Raw genomic sequence first — 19296 nt, 5'->3', positions numbered from 1 at the left:
GAGGTACAGTCAGAATTCATTGGTCAGAGTAATTCTGACCAATGAAAAGTGACATGCTGTAAAGCTGACTCAGGTTTTGAATAACAGACAAACTGTATGTAAATCAACTTTAACTTTAACTCTGTGTGATGCGATATCACCTGATAACCTGATGAAACAAAAGGAGCGGCACAGTCAGCTAACATCAACCCACTTCTCTCAGCCGTCACTAGGCGTCGCTGTGTATTCCTTTGCACTTTGTTGCCAAATCTCGCACAAAACCGCGTGGATTACAAATCCCGTTCCTCTTTCAACTAGCCTCCAAGATGGTAGGTGCTATCATGTATCCCTGTGCTTTGAAATTGAATTATATCTGTGCCCATCCTTGTTGATTCGTACGGTAAACTATCATCCGATGGCTGCTCACATTATATCCATCTCCCACGGTCACTTACCAGACGTTATTCTCGTGGTTTGTTATCATTATGGGTATTTGTGAGCTGTTCATTGTGAGAGCCCGTCTCTCCTGGGCCCACGGCTGTAGCAGTCAGCTAGCATATTCTCTTTGAATTGCTCACATGTTTTAACCGCGTAACCAAAACCTACATGGTCTTCATAATTGTGACAAATGAAGCCACGGTATAAAAAGCAAGCGTTCCTGGGAGTCACATCATTGTAAATGCTGTTGAATTAGCATTAGCTTCACGGAACGCTAGGCAGCTTCAAGCCAGTAATAACTAATAAGCGGTGGTTGTAAGATTGCAGTATTAACCTCGGTAAGAAGAAAGCAGCATGTGAACATCTGTTTTCATTCACATTTGCTGATATTTGTTCAAAATAGACTGTCAAGACTGTTAATACACCAAAGTTACAGGTAATTTGGCTAATTTAGCTAGCTAGCTAGCTCCACGGGCAATGATGGGACCACGTATGGTGAACTTCACTATGTAACCTAACGTGTATCAAACTTATCTTGACAGCCTACCAAGAAGACTAAGACCAGGAAGCTTCGTGGACATGTCAGCCACGGACATGGTCGCATTGGTGAGTTTTACCTTACTAGTCTCAAGGTGGTCCTCGTAGATGAGGAGCAGTCTGTCAGTGTGAATGTGTAATACATGGTTAACGTTAACTTGTCCAACCCACAGGCAAACACAGAAAGCATCCTGGAGGTCGTGGTAATGCTGGTGGTCTGCATCACCACAGAATCAACTTCGACAAATAGTAAGTGCTGTGCAATGTGACGAGATTCCAGTGATGTTTCGTGTAGAAGACAGACAGCATGTCAGTGGGCTGCTATTAACCTGTTTAGGACCTGTATGTGTGCAAACCGTTAACATCAAAACAAAAAACAAAACGTGCATGCCTATCATTGTGCACAAATACTCTGAAGGGGCAATGTACTGTTTCAGTGTGTAGTTTGGGAACAATTAGGCTAAGAGCAAACATGTAGGTTGAATCACAAATAGCTGATTCTTTATTCCTCAGTCAGCTTACTGCACTGTAAATGTTTACCAATAGTCTTCTCTTAGTCTGGTATGTTATGTTATCACTGTTGGTGCTGCTCAGTCAGTTATGGTCCATGTTGTAGAGACTAGAGTCTCATCTTGACACAGATCTTTGTCTTGATGTGCTAGAGTCCTCTTAGAGTAAAGACTGGTCCTATTCACCGACTGGCTCTTGTAGGCCAGTCAGCCACATGGGCAGTTACAAGCTGTTATGCCTTGATCTTACTGTGCTGCTGCTGGACTGATGCTGCGATCACATCAAATCAGAATTGGAGAGACTTAATCAATGTACTCAACCAACAGGAACTATGTTGTGTGAGAAGTATGCACACATTTAAATGTGACGTGGTTCTTTATAAACTAGGTGAAACTGTTACCTTGTTAATCAAGTCTAGAGATATTTATAATGGAGCAATGCTTAGAATATTTGCTTATGCCAAAGTGCTAACATGTATAAATAAAGCTACCAAATGCAGTTATGTCCTAAAGTCACTTGCTTTACCACCCTGGATAGATGGCAGTTGACTTTTTGTCTGTCCTTGCTGTGTCTCCTCAGCCATCCTGGGTACTTTGGTAAGGTGGGTATGAGACATTACCACCTGAAGAGGAACACAGCCCACTGCCCCACCATCAACCTGGACAAGCTGTGGACGCTGGTGAGCGAGCAGACCAGGCTCAACTATGGCAAGAAGCCCGAAGGACCCGCCCCCATCATCGATGCTGTCCGCGCTGTAAGTATTGGCCAGTTTTTTCCTTACCAAACTGTGTTTGTTTTCCCATCACCATCACTATAAAAAGTGTTGGGACTCTGCTGTCTTGAATTACTGTGGTAACTGAGCAAAGCTTTTGGCTTGTTCAAGTTGTTTCTGTTATAGTGATAACTTTTCCCTGGTCTTGTCTTTGAGCTAAGCTAGGCTTAACATATCTAGTACTGCTCTGGATGCACTTTTAGTGCTCCCACCTAACATGTGGCAATCATAATTCCAAAGTTGGTTTTGTTCAATGTGAGTCCTTATTTTGGTACACACAGGTACATGTCTGGCACAAAGTGAAAGATGTGTTCAGACATCACAAATTCAGTCTTTGCCTTCCCACTCAGTGACCCAACTGTAATTTCACAATCATTCTATTGTCACTATATTCTGAAATATGTTGCATGCTATGGTAAACCGGACAATAACATACACACTTTGGAGAACAATTGCTAACATGCAAACAGCACAGTATCTCGCCAGCATATTTGGAAGTCTGGAAAGGAAACGCTGAGCTTGCCTTTGGATGAAGATTTGTAGGAATGTACTTGGCGCTGTGCTCAACAATCAGTGTTAATAAGAGAATCTAGTATAGATTTGCTTCAGTTTCAGTCCTTTGAGGAGGTTGGTTTCGCTGACAGATGTTGTAAAGTAAGTTGTTTTATTTCCTGTTTAGCATGCCTGAATTTTGTGTCTTGAGCTAGTGTATATATATATATTTTTTTTTTTTTGTACACGGAAATGGTTCAGCAGCATTGTCAGATAAAATGGTCTCCATGCAGATGTTGCATGTGGTTATCTGATTGCATCCATATTGTATTTTTTTTTTTTTTTTTTCTTTCACAGGGCTACTACAAAGTTCTGGGCAAAGGCAAACTGCCCAAGCAGCCCGTGATCGTCAAGGCCAAGTTCTTCAGCCGACGGGCCGAGGAGAAGATCAAGGCCGTGGGAGGAGCCTGTGTGCTGATGGCATAATGTTCTCATCAGTGTGTTTTTGAAAAAATAAAATGTATAAATGGAAAACATTTGTCATGTCTAATTTTAAATGCTTCCATATGTGTGTATATATACATTTTGAGCTTTTGCTCTGCTCTCAGTATTTGTTGCATGCATTTTAGGTGTAAATTTGATATTGATGCTCTTGTGGAATAGCCTCATGGTCAAATTTCATAAACCTGTACATTAAGGTTTAAATCATTACAATGGCTGAAATAATCCTGCAATATGGCATCAGAATGAATCCATGAACTGTGAAACGGGGAACAGATGCATCTTAACAGAAATGAAGGAGAATATGTTGAATTCATGTCCCTGGTCCTCTACCTTTTTGGCTTGTGGCCCCTCTTGCAGCCCCATGTCATCACAGGTTGTGTTTATGAGCACACTTAGCACTGATGTGCCTTTCCAGATGTCTCATTTAAATATTTTAAGGGAACTGAAGACACAAAGCCATTATGGATTTTGCAAAAATTAGACAAAAAATCGGTATGTTTAGTAAACTATTATTTAAGATGCCATTAAAAAAAAAAAAAAAACTATAGATCCCAATTTATTTTATGTTTCATGAGTTCTTGGGGAGGATCCACGTGACTGGATGTGGGGCGGGGTTTAACATCCAGGACTTCCTGTCATGTTGCTAGAAAACATCACTGCGGCGCGAAAGCTAAACTTCGCAGCTAACAGAGTAGAATATGAGGATTAAAGGCACGTTAAGGTCGTTTTAATGTGTGTTTTCTTGCTGCGCAGCCATCATCTTCCTGCGCTGATCACGTAAATAATCTCTATTGGACATACGTTGACAGCGCGTGGAGCTGGGGAGTAGCAGAACGTGACGTGGACCGCTGGAATGGTGTGACGTTTCCGGTGTTTTCGGTGAAGTCAGCGGTTGACTGAAAGAGGTGAGAAGTTGCTTTTGTGGATAAAAGTGAGAGATCTGACGGTTTCCGGTGCGGCTCAGCCGTGCGGTAATCTCCACGCATGCGCTGTTTCCCAGCATTCATTTGAACTAGGTATTATTACATATATTACACTTATTGACTTGTTAGTCTTTAAAGGTTGTTTTCTATGGAAACGGACGAAATATACATTCATTTTTCACTGATATACTGGAGGTAAAATATGAATTTACATCTATATCTGTTTTTTATTATAAATTAATATGACATTGTTTTCCTCAATAAAGCAATTAAAGTGATTTAGAAAATGGAGAAAATGACCATCTCATTTCCCAGAGTCTAAGGTAGTGCCTTCAAAATGTTTGTTTTGTCCAGAAAATCTTCAGTTCAATATCAAAGAAGACTTATAAAGATAGCAAATATTTACATTTGAGAGGTTGGGACTACTTAACTTCGGCACACTGGCTTAAAAAAACTGTTGCTTCTTAAGTTTAAGTATCACTTCTGCCAAGAGGAGAAAGAAATGTGTTTAAAATTTCTGTTTTAATATATTGTAAGGTGAAAAAAAAAAAAACTGAACTTGCTGAGAGCTCTCTGCGTCTTGCTCCGCCCAGGTGCAGGCTGCCTGAGTTTAGCTCAGCTTGTTCATGGCAGGCCAGGCCTGGCTGGAGTCTTCTCTGCGGCGCTCTGCCAGTCTGGGCCTGGAGGTGCTGGAGCGGGCCTCCAGGCGGAGTGTGGACTGGACAAGCACTGGAGCATCCCAGACCCCGACTAGTACAGATGAAGACACACAAATCCCTGTCGAGGTGCCGGTATGCTTACTGTGTATCAACCCCATCGTTGATGAAATTAGCATCTCGAGGCCGTTTCTGTGTTTGTTTCTGCTCATCTTCTCTCATGCTCTTGTCGTTCTTCAGAGACCACGCACAGAGCTTGATGATGTCTTCGCAACCATCGCAGACTTCATGGCTCAGACGACCCATCAGTGCAAGGTCGGTGATTATAAGCCTGCTCCTCTATGCTTTCAGCTGCAGATCTGGAATGTGTTTGACTGAAACCTTAATGTCGTCTGGCTGCAGAGGTTTTATCAGTCTGGCTGTTGCGTTGAGCCCACTGACACTGAGAGGAGCCATGTGTCCAGGTTCCACACACGGTCACCTGCCGAGACGACAACGCCAGTGCTGTCAACCAGAAAACACGCAAAGGTTCCGTCCAACAGAGTAACAACAATCTGCTGCCTTTTCTTTGAGTCCTGTAAAGCTTTCATGCTAACCAGCCGCTTACTCTTCAGCAGGACTAACAGTACTAGTAGCATTTTTACACAAGCAAACTGCCAATGCTGTTAAATGCAGCTCTAAAGACATAGTTTGTATTAAGGTTAGACTGACATGAGGCTTTCATGGAACAGATTCAGCAAATCTAAATTACGACTCTGAAAATAGGCTACATCTGTCAGTGATGCATCCAAAAACATTGGATGCAATACTCTCAAAACCTCGCAAACAATAAATGAGGAACAAATAATCTCAACATCTTGTAGAAAACATGTTTATTCAGCATTTGTAAATTCACTGGCCATAAGTGGAGGTCTGTGCTTCCATATCAGCCTCACTCCTCAGCTGTGTTCGTTCCTGCTAGGACCAAGACGTAAGAAATCTGATCTTTTAACGTTCATGCCTCACTCTCTTCAGGGTGCAGTGTCGCCAGCGGCTGAAGATTTCTTCATTGAGGTTTCACCAGGTACGTACGCCATCACTGCCAGCATGCCAGAGTCACAGAAGCAGACTCAGCTGGTCAGCGTCAAAGCTGGAGAGAGCATCAACCTCACCTTTAATCTCTGACGCCTCACCTGGCCCAACCAGCCACCCTTAACCTTCAATAACTAAACTGACCAATGCTCTTTATGTTCTTTGTTTGTTTATTGCCTGATTTCTGCACTAAGAGTTTGCATTTGGTTTTGCTGTCAGAGTATTTTATTTGCTGCATATTGAAAAGTCATAATTTTATTTCATTTTACTTGAGTATTTTATCATGTAGATTCTGCCCTAGAACATCTTGTAATGCAGTATTTTTACCTGCACTAATACCGCATCAGTGTATTGAAATAAAGTATTTTTATCATGTTTTGTTGGTTTTTACATTAGGCAGGTGTATTTTGAAGCTGTAGCTGCACTTGTGTAAACGGTGCATTGTTTCCAGAGAAAGGCCGCAGTCCCACGGGGGGTCGAGGTTTGAAGTTGGTCATTCCAAAAACATCTCTGATATTCGCTCTTCTTACTTTCATACCAGGAAGTGACTGAAACAGAGAGCTGTGATTGGGCAAGGCACTGACCTGTGGGACAGGGGAGCTGAATCTGACAGGTTGTGACGGCCTCCTCGGCACAGCACTCCCTGCAGATAAACACAGAAATACATCAACACCAGATCTCACGGGACCTGTTGCTAGGTTACTTAGCATCTTGCCGGGAGTTAAAACACAGCTGAACAGTGAACCAGGTGTCTGAGCCTGCCACTGCAGGTGTGTCAGAAAACCTCAGCATCAGTTTTGTGGTGTAATGCGATCAAGCAGATTCCCTGCCATACAGTCATGATTGCAATTCTACTTTTATAGCACTTTGCAATTTTTAAATATTCAGGACTTTTATTTAAATCAAGGTCAGATCACTTTAAGACCAGGATGCATGGGTTTAGTCTGTTCCCCACCTGGCTGTCTGTGTTGTGGCTCTGGACCAGTTCTTCTCCAGTACCTCCAGGGAGGGCGCTGCTCTGTACCCCTCAGCATCACTGCAGGAGAAAACATCGCTCTGGACTCCTCAGAGAGAGAGGAAGAGGAGGAGGGTTCCTCAGGATCGCTCTTCCTCACATCCGTATCTGTGAGGTCCACCTGTGTATCTGGCTCTGCCCTCTCAAATGCATCCATTCTTCCACAGCTGGACCAACAGCTGGATGGAAACGAGTGCGACCGGTGGTTTGTGGCTGGACAGCAGTGAGATGAAGGCTGATGCCAGCTGCGGCAGAACAGCTGAGGAGTGCAGGAGGAGCTTCGAGCACAAAGCCAGCTGCAACAACGACTGGAGGCCGATGTTGGGATTTGTAGCTCTCTGACTATTCTGTCATGCTGACAAGCTGAAATGGGCCAAACCAGACTGGAAGGGACCAGAGAGACACAGCTGTTCCACATCAGCACCCTGAGGCTCGAAACACCATCAGCTGCAATGAGAGACAGTGATTCACTGCTAAGTACTGCTTTTTGTGTGAAAATGAATCTAATAATAATCATAAAACATTGCCTCCTTTAATGTAAAACTATTACACACAAACTATTACAGCCCGGGCATTCTGTGGAATTATTCAGTGCAGACAAGGCACACAGGTACTAAATGAAATTTTTTTTTTTAAATTACTGAGTACCTGTTTAATAATTGCAGTCTTGATATTGAAATGACATTTTTTTGTAACCATATATTTATTGACATTTTGATTTAGATACGAAGTGTACATAAACATACAATATGAACTATAACAAACCCACCCCAACCCACCCACCAAGCATCTCATCAATCAAAGTTTACAGAGAAGAAAGATGAAATGAGATTATTTATATTATCATTGTTTTACAACTATGATATATATAATTTTTAAGTGGGGTAGTTATGATATGCATATTTTTTACATTATTGTTGCTGGGGAGCAAAATATTAGTCTGGGGAGACTTGTGTGACTTTTGAATTAAAGCTGGGCTGTTGAGTAATGTTTCCATTTTCACTGTAATCACAGTGCAGTTACAGATTATAGTCGCGTTTTTTATAAGATTTTGTTTTGGGGCTTTTTTCTGCCCAGTTTTAACAGAAAGTTCTGCAAATAACTTATTATTCCAATTTATAATTCAACATGTACTGGGCAATTTAAACACACACACACACACACACACACACACACACACACACACACACACACACACTCTCTATATACACTGTAACTCCATACCTCTGAAACCGTCTCCACAGTCTGTGACGGCCATAACTCTCCCCGGCCCGTATCTCCTCAGATCTGGTTCCCATGGCGACAGCACAGCATCACCAGGCACCAGGCATAGCGTGTGAGCTCTGGTGTGGTTCACCATGTCGAGGGAGCAAACCAGCTGCCTCTGGGAGGAGATGACCCCCAGACCGGTGCCTCCTGAGTGGTCGAACTGGACCAACCAAACTCCTCGGTGGCCCTGAGTTTTGACGCACGGGAAGATGTCAACGTAGAAATATTATGAATTGAATATGAGGCGTGTGCATCCACATCTGACGTCCTATTTAAAGGTGTTCACCTGTACTTCCTGTATCACAGTGCCCAAGTAGTAGAGGCCGTCCACCTCCCTCCTGGCCAGCACTCGGCATCCTGGAAAGAACCCTGCACTCAGGGTTTGACCAGACAGCATGCAGGAGCTAGCTGGATGGAGGGGATTACCCACAGTGCACCTGGGGGATCATAAGAAGCCAAGAAACAGCTCATACATCACTGAGCTGATGGTTTTATTCACAGCAACATCATCAGTACATACAGTGTCTTGAAGGTCACATGATGAAAGGGTGTCAACATTTGTAACATTATCTGCTGCATGCCTGGAAAACTGTTTGCACTAAAAAAAAACAATGGTGTAATGATGGAAACCAACCTGAGCAGAGGTGATGATGCTTCACGTGGGATTAAGACAGAAGTGGATGGACAGCAGCGCTCAGTTGGCGAGATGGCTGATGATTGGTTCTCCACAACACATAGAGGAATCACCTGACAGCATGGAAGCACACACAGCCGCAGCCGCAGCCGTATGTGTAGATGTGATGTGTTGGATTTATTAACAAATCCACAGTCATTTGTAAGTTTACAAAAAATGTAATATTCTAATCTCCTAAATAAATATTCATGTAAAGACAAATATGGGTGCTCTTTCAGTCTTTCAATAGTTTAATAATCCATCTTTTTTTATCCAGCCATACCTTCTCCAGAACTCCATTCAAACCAACTGGAATCACATAACAGCTCCCTCTCGTGGTCTGCGTCAGACACTGCAGGTAGTCTCCAGCTTTGCTGTCCAGTTGTACACCTGAGTCCTGCAGGTAGAAGACGTTCACGGGCCTGCCAGCTGCCAGGGTGGGCAGGGCTGTGAGCACGGCCTCCGGATGGTCGGGGAGGTCCGTGCAGAGTAGGTGGATGGTGTGACAGGCGGGGTCAGCGAGGGCCACGCTCAGGGCGGCCAGGAGGTCCCTGCCAGGGCTGCAGCGGATGGAATGAATCCAGGAGAGAGCCAGGTACACTGTGTCAGGAGCACAGGGCAGCATGTGGTGGGACCAGCAGGTCAACTGTGAAGAAGAGAGAGAAATCAGTCACTTAAAAAAAAGACCTCATAGAACAAAACAGAAACATGCTTTGTATTGTCATCTCACCTTGCCTGAGAATGTCACGATGTTGAAGAGCGAGTCCCTGAGCGAAGCCTTTGTCAGCAGCGTCTGGATCAGCAGGCGTTTCACTGACCCCAGAACAGCCCTCGTCTCCTCTGAGCTGTCCATGACAAAAGTGACGTTGCATCTCCGTTTGCCCAGAAATGGTGGAATCAGTGCAGCCTCGGAGGCCGCCATCTGCCTGGATGTCATCCCTGTACTGCAGTAATGTCAGGAAATGACCATTTTCTCTCATTTAGTGGTTTTTGCATAATTTCATAGTCAAGGGTCAAGAAAACGAGGTGGAAATGTTTTGTGCCATTGTCAATTTAGTTTGGTAAATCTACAAACAGAGAAACTCTAAAAATATCTGCTTGTTTCAAACACAGAAAGATGAAATTCAATTGTGAACTTGACTGTGACATCTGGTCTGCACTTTCTGATGTGTTTCTTAATTTCTTAATGTAATTTGTCTTAAATGTTAAATTGTTTCTGTTGAAACACATTTACTTCCTGTCACAAAACATGAATTTCTTACAGAGAAAGGAACAAAACAATTTTTTCTAAGCTCCAAAACTTGTGCGTGAGACAATATGTTATCTGTTAATGAAAAAGTAACCAAAGATTAAGTTATGCAGGCTAGCATTGAAATCTAATGATTTACTTTAGTTTTATTATTTTCTGCGGCTCTTATGTTGTTACATTAAAACATGTTTTACTACATTAATGTAACTTTTCTTCACTGAGCCTCCTTGAGGACTTAAAACAGTCAAAAGCAAATGTTTATCCATGAATATGAAACGCTCTGCACACACATTTAAAATGTATCCTCCTCTGACTGAAAGAAACAGAAAACACCATCATGTTTCTGTTCTGTACAGAAAGCAGCTAAACTCACGACTTCTCTTGTTGTTTCTCTCTGGTCAGTTAATGCACAGATGAAGTGAGAGGCTACATTACCGGCAGTCGGCTGCAGACGACAGCCTCGCCTCACTGTTGATCTTGATTTCCATGGAGAAACATTCAAGACTGACTCAGCCTACTTCATGGCCACTGGAGGGGCTGTTCACCAGCCAATCAGCTGACCAGGGAGCGTCACCAAACACTGCTGTCATGGCACAGTCGCCGTGGCACAGTCGTAGGTCAGCGGAGCAATTAAAGCTGCTCCCCGTCCTTTTGTGCAGGGCTGAGAAATGCTCCCTGCTGGAGTGTCAGTATCCTTCTTCTCTTCTACTTCTCATTAAAAGCTTTAATTGTGTCAGGCTGCCTTTGGCTGGCCCACTTTCATAAATGGCTCTCGGATAAAATAGCACACAGGCCAGTTATGTACGTGTGTGCTGCATGTGTGAAAAATTCTGCAAAAACACAGAAACTCTCACGTCATTTGAGATTTTATTTGATCCTCAGTGCTACACTTTGCTACAGTCACAGGATAAAACAAATGTTACGATCATTTTGTAAACTCTGAAAGGCAGTGACCTCAATGCAGACCCAGGTGAAAAAATATTACACTGAAATGACACTTTTGTGCTATTTTTGTGGCCTTCAAGTACACTTAAGCGTACTCAAGTAGTCCTTGAGTACCACTAGAAATGTAAATAGCTGCTAAACTGGCACAACTTTCTCCAAACTATAGGTGTACTGAAGTACACCAGTGAAAATCAGCATTCATGAGCATTCAAAACACACTCGCAGTACAGCTGTACCATATCACTAATGTGTTGGAAATATACTTAAATATACTTAAGTACCCTTATTACTATTAAAGGTATTTCTAATTCAGTACACATCTTAAAAGCAGCTTAAGTACAATTTATACTCAACATGCTTTGAAATACCACTTTGAGTATTGCAGAATTAGTATATTCATTTTAATACATTTAAGTAGAACTTAATGAAATCTATTTAGAAGAACACTTCTTAAAAGTACATGTCAAACATACTTTATATTAAAGCACAAAAAGTGTATTTGTAATGACTTTTCGATACATAAGTTATATTTGTTCTACACTAAAGTATTCTACTTTTTGACCTGGGAATACATGTTTTGGACTAGAAAATACATTTACAACATTATAAAATACAGAAGATAAATAGCTGTTCTGTGCTAAGTTCAGCTATCAGCTACTCTTCGACCTTCCTCCTCTAACGCTGATTTCCAGCTAGAAATGTAAAATTCTAAGTCTGGCAGAACGAGACATATTTATAGTACAAGAGCGAAAAATCACAATTCTATCAGAATCCTAAAATCTACTGTGCTACAACATGTCTTAATTGTTAGTTTGCTAGCTGCTGCACAACACACACCGCCGCAGTGGCAGCTGGAACACAGAGGCTACAGGAATGCTATTGGCTGTCCGTGCCGCACAAGGAGCTGTAAACCACTGGCTTCGTGTAAAAACAGGTGAATTCAGAGTGGATGATCTGACAGTCAAACGGGCAGAGAGAAGGTGAGAATTTATGACACGAGAAGTCAGAAGTACTGCCAATGAGGCAGCTAGTTGTAAGAGTAAATAACAGTACTGCTTTTGGTCACCGTGTGTTGAGGAAGAGGAGTCAGTATCACAGGTTGCTGAAGTCATAACTGCAAAAAAAATAAGAAAAAAGCAGAACAAACACTATAAATGTGTCCACTCCCCACTGTTGGAAAAAGTACTTTGATCTTTTACTTCAGTAAAAGTATTAATACAGGAGTGTAGAAATACTCCTATTACAAGTGAAAGTCGTGTATTCAAAATTTTACTGAAGTAAAAGTACACAATATGCAGAATGTCCCATTTCAGAATAAAAGTCATTATATAACTGCAATAGAATTATTGATGTGTTTATGTGCAAGCTGCACTTTAATGCTGCAGCTGGTAAACTACTTTGCATACTGCTGGGTAGCTTCACCGTTAGTAATACTTACTTACATAATTAACTTGTTAATTGTGTTTTTATTAGTATAGTAACCTGCAAAGTAACTAACTACAGCTTTCAGACTGATGTAGTGGAGTAAAAAGTACAATATTTCCTGCAGAGATTTAGTGGAGTAGAAATAGAAAGTAGCATAAAATAGAAATACCCAAGTGAAGTACAAGTAAGCCCAGGGGATTACTCGGTGGGCACATGAACATTCGCAGCGTCACCGGGAAAAGTGAACAAATTCAACATCTTATTGCGGACTCAAATCTGGATTATCTGTGTCTGTCAGAGACCTGGCTACATAAAAACTCCCCAAGTGCAGCATTAAGTGTCCCAGGATACAATGTTTACAGGAGGGACAGACCTGAGGGAAAAGGAGGGGGGATAATGTTCTATGTTAGAGACAATATCAGCTGCAGTCAAATCCAGTGTGATAATGAACTTGAATGTATTGGACTTAATATTATATTATCTCCACAAATGTCCTTTACCCTTGTTGGTCTATATAGACCGCCCTCTTCCAAAATTTCCTTTCTTGACCAACTAAGCAGTATATTAAAGGAATGCAATTTTGACAAAGAGGTCCTTTTAATGGGGGATTAAATTAAATTGGGAACACAAATGTAATAGGAAAGCTCTTAAACAGATTGCAAATACCTTTGACCTGACACAGTTAATCAAGGGACCAACAAGAATAACTCAGTCTTCTAAAACACAGATAGACCTCACATTTAGCAATAAACCAGAGAGAATCATCAAATCATTCAATATGATCAAGGGTTTATCAGATCATAATTTAACCCTAGTAGCTAGGAAACTGTCAAAAAAACGCTTCAGTCCCTGTGACGTAAGAAAGCCCAGTCAGCTCAGAATACCTAAGGGAGAACAAAATAACTTTGAAAACGCAATTAAAGGGATCAATTGGAATAATATTCTGTCTTACACTGACATTGATTCCTATTGCCTGGCCTTTCTGTCCACAATCCAAAGCACAACGAATAATTTTTTAAGGAAAACTGAACCTGCCCGCAGACAAAAAAACACTCTTCCATGGTTAAATGGTAACATACATAAATTAATAAGAGAATGTGATGCGGCACTAAAAACAGCTTTTAAATCGAAATTAATCACTGATAGATTAAAGTTTGCTGGACTGCGAAATAAGGTAACAAAAGAAATTAGGAAAGCAAAAGCAAATTTTTTCATTAATATCATTGACCAAGCAAAGGGAAATTCAAAGTTAATTTGGTAGAATTTAAGGAGGCTGACAGGGAAACATCATATCGGCAATAAAAAGTGCCTTGAAATCTGTGTGAATGGTAGTATTACACAGGATGAAGCTCAAATAGCAGCAACTTTCAACTCATATTTTGTGGAATCAGTACGGACACTGACACAGAGCATCTCCATCAATTCACCAAGTGTCATATCTGTAAATAATGATAAACCTGTTTTTGTGATTAGAGAAATATCTGAACCTAAAATAAGAATGATTATAAACTCCCTAAAAAATTCTAAAGCTAAAGATGTGCATGGCCTGGACACAATGCTCTTGAAAACATTCAGTGTTTGTCTGGTCCAATAACGCATATTATCAATAAATCCATCAATGAGGGGGTCTTTCCAAGAGCATGGAAAACAGCCATAATTACACCTATTTATAAAACTGGTGGTCCCACAGAGGTATGTAATTAGAGACCAATAAGTATAGTACCAGTTATGACAAAGATAATTGAAAGATATATCGCGGAACAACTTACCAGCCATCTTAACAACAGCCCCTTCAAACTGCATCCTATGCAATTTGGTTTTAGATCTAGCCACTCAACTGAGACTGCTTTCTACTGGAGAATATGAAATCTAAACTAGATAGGGGGGGAGTTGTTGGGGCCATATTTTTAGATCTAAAGAAAGCCTTTGACACTGTGGACCATAATGTTCTGTTATCAAAGCTTTCAATGTTCAACTTCTCCCCTAATGCCATTGAATGGATGCAATCCTATCTTGAAGGTAGAGCACAGAGTGTAAGGATAAATAATGAGCTGTCATCAGCCCTTAGTTGTGATGTTGGTGTACCTCAGGGATCAATCCTGGGACCCCTGTTGTTTAGCCTTTATATAAATGATCTCCCCACTGTATGCAGTGAGGTTGAGATCCAAATGTACGCAGATGACACCGTCATCTACGTCCATGCAACAACCAAACAACAAGCTGCATGTAAGCTTACGGCAGCAAAATGTCACAAACTGGCTTAATAACTCGTGTCTCCACTTAAACACAGAGAAAGAAAACTGTATGTATGTTTTTCACAAAGCGGTCAACAGTCCCACACCTGATGTTTATGTTGCAGGTGAAAAGATCACAGTGGTATCTGATTTTAAATATCTTGGAATAACAATTGACCCTAATCTCACATTTAAAAAACTGATTAAAACCGTAACAAATGTCATAAAATTCAATCTGTCAAATTTTCGTCATATCAGAAACTGTCTAACTACTAACGCTGCAACATTATATTTCAACGCCATGATTGTGTCACATCTGTCATATTGTCTGACAAGTTGGGTACAAGCCTCCTGTACAACTCTTAAATCTGTACAGTCAGCATACCACCAAGCTATTAAGATACTTGACAAGAAGCCAAACACCTATCATCATTGTAACTGCCTCAGAAATCATAAATTACTGAGTTGGGATAATCTTGTCAAATTCACTGATGCTTGTCTTGTCTACAAGATACTCCATGACTTGGCTCCTCCCCCTCTTAGTGCCTTTATTAAGCAAAAAAACAACTGATGATAGATGCACTAGGTCTGTGGCAAGAGGGGACTGCATAATACCAAGGAGGAGGACAGCTTTTGGACAGTCAGCTTTTTCAGTAAGGGCATCTCAAACATGGAACAGTTTGCCAACATCTATCAGAAACAATGACACATATTATTCATTCAAAATGGAGTTAAAATCGTGGTTAAAAGACAATCATGTGTGTGACCATACTCTGTGACCTGCTCATATAACTTGAAGCGTGCTTTATTTGTTTAATGTTTTTATGTATTTATTGTCTTCATTATGTATTTTATGTGTGCTTATGAAGTGTACAGTATTGTTGTCCTTGTTTTAATGTATTCTTAAGTCTTGTAGTTGCCATCACACCTGCCCAGGGACTGCGGTTGAAAATTAGCCAGGATGGCTAAACTGGCACATTTACAGAAATGTTTATTAATGTGCATTGTCCCTGTAATTTTAAACCGAAAAAAAAAAAAAGTACTCAAAATTGTACACTAAATTGCAGTACTTGAGTGTATGAACTTAGTTATTTTCCACCCATTGTCTAACGCTCTCTGTGCCTCTGAATGTTATACTGATTCAAAGTGTGTTTTACAGGAACATTTTCAAACATAAACCTGTTTTTAAAAAGTATTTCATGATGAAAATTGTGTAAGTTCTGAAGTCTGATAACGTTTTGAAGTGTTTTGCAGCATTTTCGTGGATAAACAGTCTAGCCGGCTCACTCCCAACGACGTGCAGTGTCAGCCTGAAATGCGTGACTGTCTAAAAATTGCATTTTGTGCACAAAGCAAATGTGTCCAAACACTAAAATCTGCAGCATAAAAATTGTTTCATGCATTTCTTAGCATCAGTGATATTATGTTTATATTATGGTCATTTTAATTTGAAGTGTGACTGTGTGGAAGTGTAGTATAATTCACGGTACGCCTTAAAGAGGACATGCACTCTCTGTTTGAAGTAATCACATCTTACCTTTCATTAAATGGCTTTTTGGTAAACTGAACTTGCTCCCTCACGTTTGTCCCAAACACCAACATCTGCTTTTCAGTGTCAACTACACACTGCAAAAAAAAAAAAAAAGGTGACATGCCAACACGTCACACATTCACATGTAGGCAGGTGACAACGTGGCCTTTCCTCTTGCAGCATCCACAGACCTACCTTGAGGAACTTTAATGTCTTGTTGCCCAGAGACATCAGAGGTCTGTTAGACTCTGCAAATAAATGTGACAACAATATTATAACAAAATACATTAGGACGTCACAAAAATCAATGCAATCTTTCATCTCTTAAAGTCTCTTTCTTCTTCTTCCTTACCTACTACAGCAAAGGAGCACATTACTCTGAGCTCTCCGATGGTCAGGCTGAGTTCTTTGATCTGTCCGTCAATGCAAAGCTTCCGCTGAAAAGGACAGCCGTCTGCTTCTGTTTTGTTTTCCTCAACCAGCTCTTTCAAACTTCACCAGAAACAAAACATTAGTCACTGAATGCTGAGAGCGACCTGGAAGTGAGATGGACAGATGACGAGCATCTCACCCGAATCTCTGCACAGTTAGTGAGGACATCAGGTTCAGTTTGCAGCCGGTGTCAATCATCACACTCGCCTGCTGTCCTAAACACTGTGGACACACAGAGGGTGGAGCTGGAGATGGATGTGTGTGTGTGTGTGTGTGTGTGTGTGTGTGTGCAGAGAGTTCAAAGCAGGTCTTTGAAACAAAAATGAAGTACTAGTAGTATTCTGACTGGACAGACTTGTTTAGACTCACCTTGCAGGGCACATAGATGAAATCTCCCTCCTCCTCTTCCACGTCCTCATGTGAATTTAAATGAGGACAACTCAGAAGGACCCCTCCATTGTGTGGTGTCACTCCACACATGTTCATCCTGCCCCGGGACAGCTTGGCCTCCAGCAGGCGCTTCTGGAGAATATGATGTGGCTGCTGCAATAAAAATAAAAAAACAAACAGTATGGTTAGAAACTCTCCTCCCTGTGGAGCTCGAGCTTATGCACAAGTCCATAATGTATAATAATGCTGCCACCTGCTGTGACCTTCTATATGTCTAATATTTTTATTGAACACCTGGTGTCGGTGTCCCATTGAAACATCCTTTTTAGCCATTTTATTTTTCTCCTTTTAGCTACAGTATATTATATGGGTAACACAATGGGCTATGATTTAGAATAATTCATCATTGCAGTGACTCTCCCATCGTTAGAACTTCATCACTTCAACCTCCTGTGATAAAACGTGTAATCTGGACAGGCATCAGCCCAAAAAGCGTCCATAAATGCGGCTCTATAAAACAAGGCCTGTTATAAGAGGCACACCCCCTGCTTGGATGTCCCGAGCTTCTTCAGTCCATCCAGAGGCAGCAGATCAGCTGAGTCTTTATGGAGGAACTGGATCGCCTGTTTCAGCCTCCTCTGTTGCCTCAGAGCCGCAGCATCCAGGACCCCCGGGTCCCCCCGGTTCTCCGTCCGCATCCCTGTAAACATGACGGCGCGTCTGCGAGTCACACCGCGGCGGTGTGTGTCTGTACTCAGCCGAGCCTGACCAGGAATCCCCGATGATGAGCCCAGGTCAGTGGAGGAGAGGAGACACCCCCAGCATGGTTACTGCCGTGAAGGTAGTCAAGTCAGACAGATTAACGGTGCGACTTCTGGTCAAACCCTTTAAAATAAAAGTCTAACACCAGTCGCGTGTAGAGAGACGCTTTATCACAAAAAGATAAAACAGCTGTAGGCTTGATAGTTTTGATATGAATACTATAGATAAGAATATTACAGTACCCCCAGATAACCGTATTTATAGTTCATTTTCATACATATTAAGTACTAAGTACAGCCCCAGCAGTGGCTTTAGAGGGGGACCAGAAGAACCTGCAATAATGCCTCATTGTGTCGAGTAACCGTGCATGCGTGGGTTCTCTCCGGGTACTCCGGCTTCCTCCCACAGACCAAAAACATGCTCATTAGGTTAATTGATGACTCTAAAATTGTCCGTAGGTGTGAGTGTGAATGTTTGTTTGTCCTTGCATGTGGCCCTGCAATCGGCTGGCGACCGGTTCAGGGTGTACCCCGCCTCTCGCCCATTGTAGCTGGGATAGGCTCCAGCCCCCCGCAACCCCGAAAGGGATAGGCGGTATGGATGGATGGATGGATGGATGGATGGATGGATGGATGGATGGATGGATGTGTCGAGTAATTAAAGCTGAATGGGTGCTTTTACTTTGGCGGTGTCATCCTGTTTTTGTGTCGGTTAACAGCTTCAACTTTCCTGAAAACACTGGAAGAAACAGACCAAGTCACTTTATTCGTGACTCCTTTAGGGGACAAAGTAATGTTTTGATGGTGAAACACCAAGTAGTTCCTTCCATTTGCAATTAATTAGTCTTTCACAAAACTGCTGACGGGACAAATAATTTGCATAGAATAAGTCAAAAGGCTTAGGAATGTAGTTTTATCGGGGAAATGAGCAGAATCTCGTATTTCGTGTTCAAAATCCACATCCGTCATTTAATTTTTGCCCAAATGTTCATCCTGGGTGCTGTGGGACTTTTTAAGGAAGCTGTATTTAGCAGATCTGCTCTGACCGAGTGTGTAGTACGGAAAAACAGGCTTTCTTCACTTTTATTTTAATAGACCTGAGCCCAAATGAATTCGAGCTTTGACTCAAGATGTTACTTCCAAATACTGTCAATAAAATTTGCTAATACTACTATATCAGCGATAATCCCTGAAGTATTACAGTATAATTGTGCTAAAATTATATATGGTCTATTGAGAGCATTGGCCTAGTTTTATCTTTTATCATTCGATATTTAATTATTTTTTATTCATAATAAAATAAATATAATCATTATTTTATCATGTATGTTTTCCTTAGCATTATTTCTTACTACCTGTGGTTGTTCTCGAGTGTTGTGATTGATATGATTGGCTGCTGTGACACCGATCAGAATCTATCGATCAGTCTATCTATCTTTGGTATCAGTTAATGAGTTGAAATCGTGTGTTCGACGTGTTGGAAGTTGCTG

General features: G+C 41.5%; 3 protein-coding genes and 1 non-coding gene across 7 annotated transcripts; 3 read left to right on the top strand and 1 right to left on the bottom strand.

The window, feature by feature from the left end:
• The first annotated feature begins 279 nt into the window (after window positions 1-279).
• Window positions 280-3262, top strand: rpl27a (ribosomal protein L27a). Its single transcript, XM_070972280.1, has 5 exons — window positions 280-308; window positions 960-1023; window positions 1128-1203; window positions 2044-2218; window positions 3086-3262. Exons 1-5 carry the CDS (start codon window positions 306-308, stop codon window positions 3212-3214), a joined length of 447 nt encoding a protein of 148 aa, XP_070828381.1. The 5' UTR covers window positions 280-305; the 3' UTR covers window positions 3215-3262.
• Window positions 1567-1694, top strand: LOC139338249 (small nucleolar RNA SNORA3/SNORA45 family). Its single transcript, XR_011602573.1, has one exon. It is a non-coding gene; the product is annotated as a small nucleolar RNA SNORA3/SNORA45 family (small nucleolar RNA).
• A 580-nt stretch (window positions 3263-3842) lies between the features above and the next one.
• Window positions 3843-9052, top strand: akip1 (A kinase (PRKA) interacting protein 1). Of its 4 annotated transcripts, none has more exons than XM_070972521.1 (5): window positions 3843-4137; window positions 4749-4940; window positions 5052-5126; window positions 5214-5339; window positions 5826-9052. In XM_070972521.1, the coding sequence occupies exons 2-5, from the start codon at window positions 4782-4784 to the stop codon at window positions 5973-5975; spliced, it is 510 nt and encodes a 169-aa protein (XP_070828622.1). In that variant the 5' UTR covers window positions 3843-4137; window positions 4749-4781; the 3' UTR covers window positions 5976-9052. The 4 variants fall into 4 exon arrangements, with proteins under 4 accessions (XP_070828622.1, XP_070828620.1, XP_070828621.1 ...); XM_070972519.1 differs by having other exon boundaries at window positions 5214-5354; window positions 5826-6256; XM_070972520.1 differs by having other exon boundaries at window positions 3845-4137; window positions 4749-4946; window positions 5826-6257.
• Window positions 9053-10938: 1886 nt separating this feature from the next.
• On the bottom strand, window positions 10939-17898 carry LOC139337719 (nuclear receptor-interacting protein 3-like). The gene is made up of 7 exons (XM_070972443.1): window positions 17588-17898; window positions 17025-17198; window positions 16795-16877; window positions 16576-16715; window positions 16419-16471; window positions 16230-16318; window positions 10939-12147 (listed from the first exon to the last, which is right to left on the bottom strand). Exons 1-7 carry the CDS (start codon window positions 17753-17755, stop codon window positions 12126-12128), a joined length of 729 nt encoding a protein of 242 aa, XP_070828544.1. The 5' UTR covers window positions 17756-17898; the 3' UTR covers window positions 10939-12125.
• Between the last annotated feature and the right edge of the window lie 1398 nt (window positions 17899-19296).

Source organism: Chaetodon trifascialis, chromosome 10, assembly GCF_039877785.1.
Source record: "Chaetodon trifascialis isolate fChaTrf1 chromosome 10, fChaTrf1.hap1, whole genome shotgun sequence".
NCBI lineage: Eukaryota > Metazoa > Chordata > Actinopteri > Chaetodontiformes > Chaetodontidae > Chaetodon > Chaetodon trifascialis.
The sequence above is the reverse complement of the archived record's forward strand: the minus strand, read 5'-3'. Positions and strand labels throughout refer to the sequence as shown.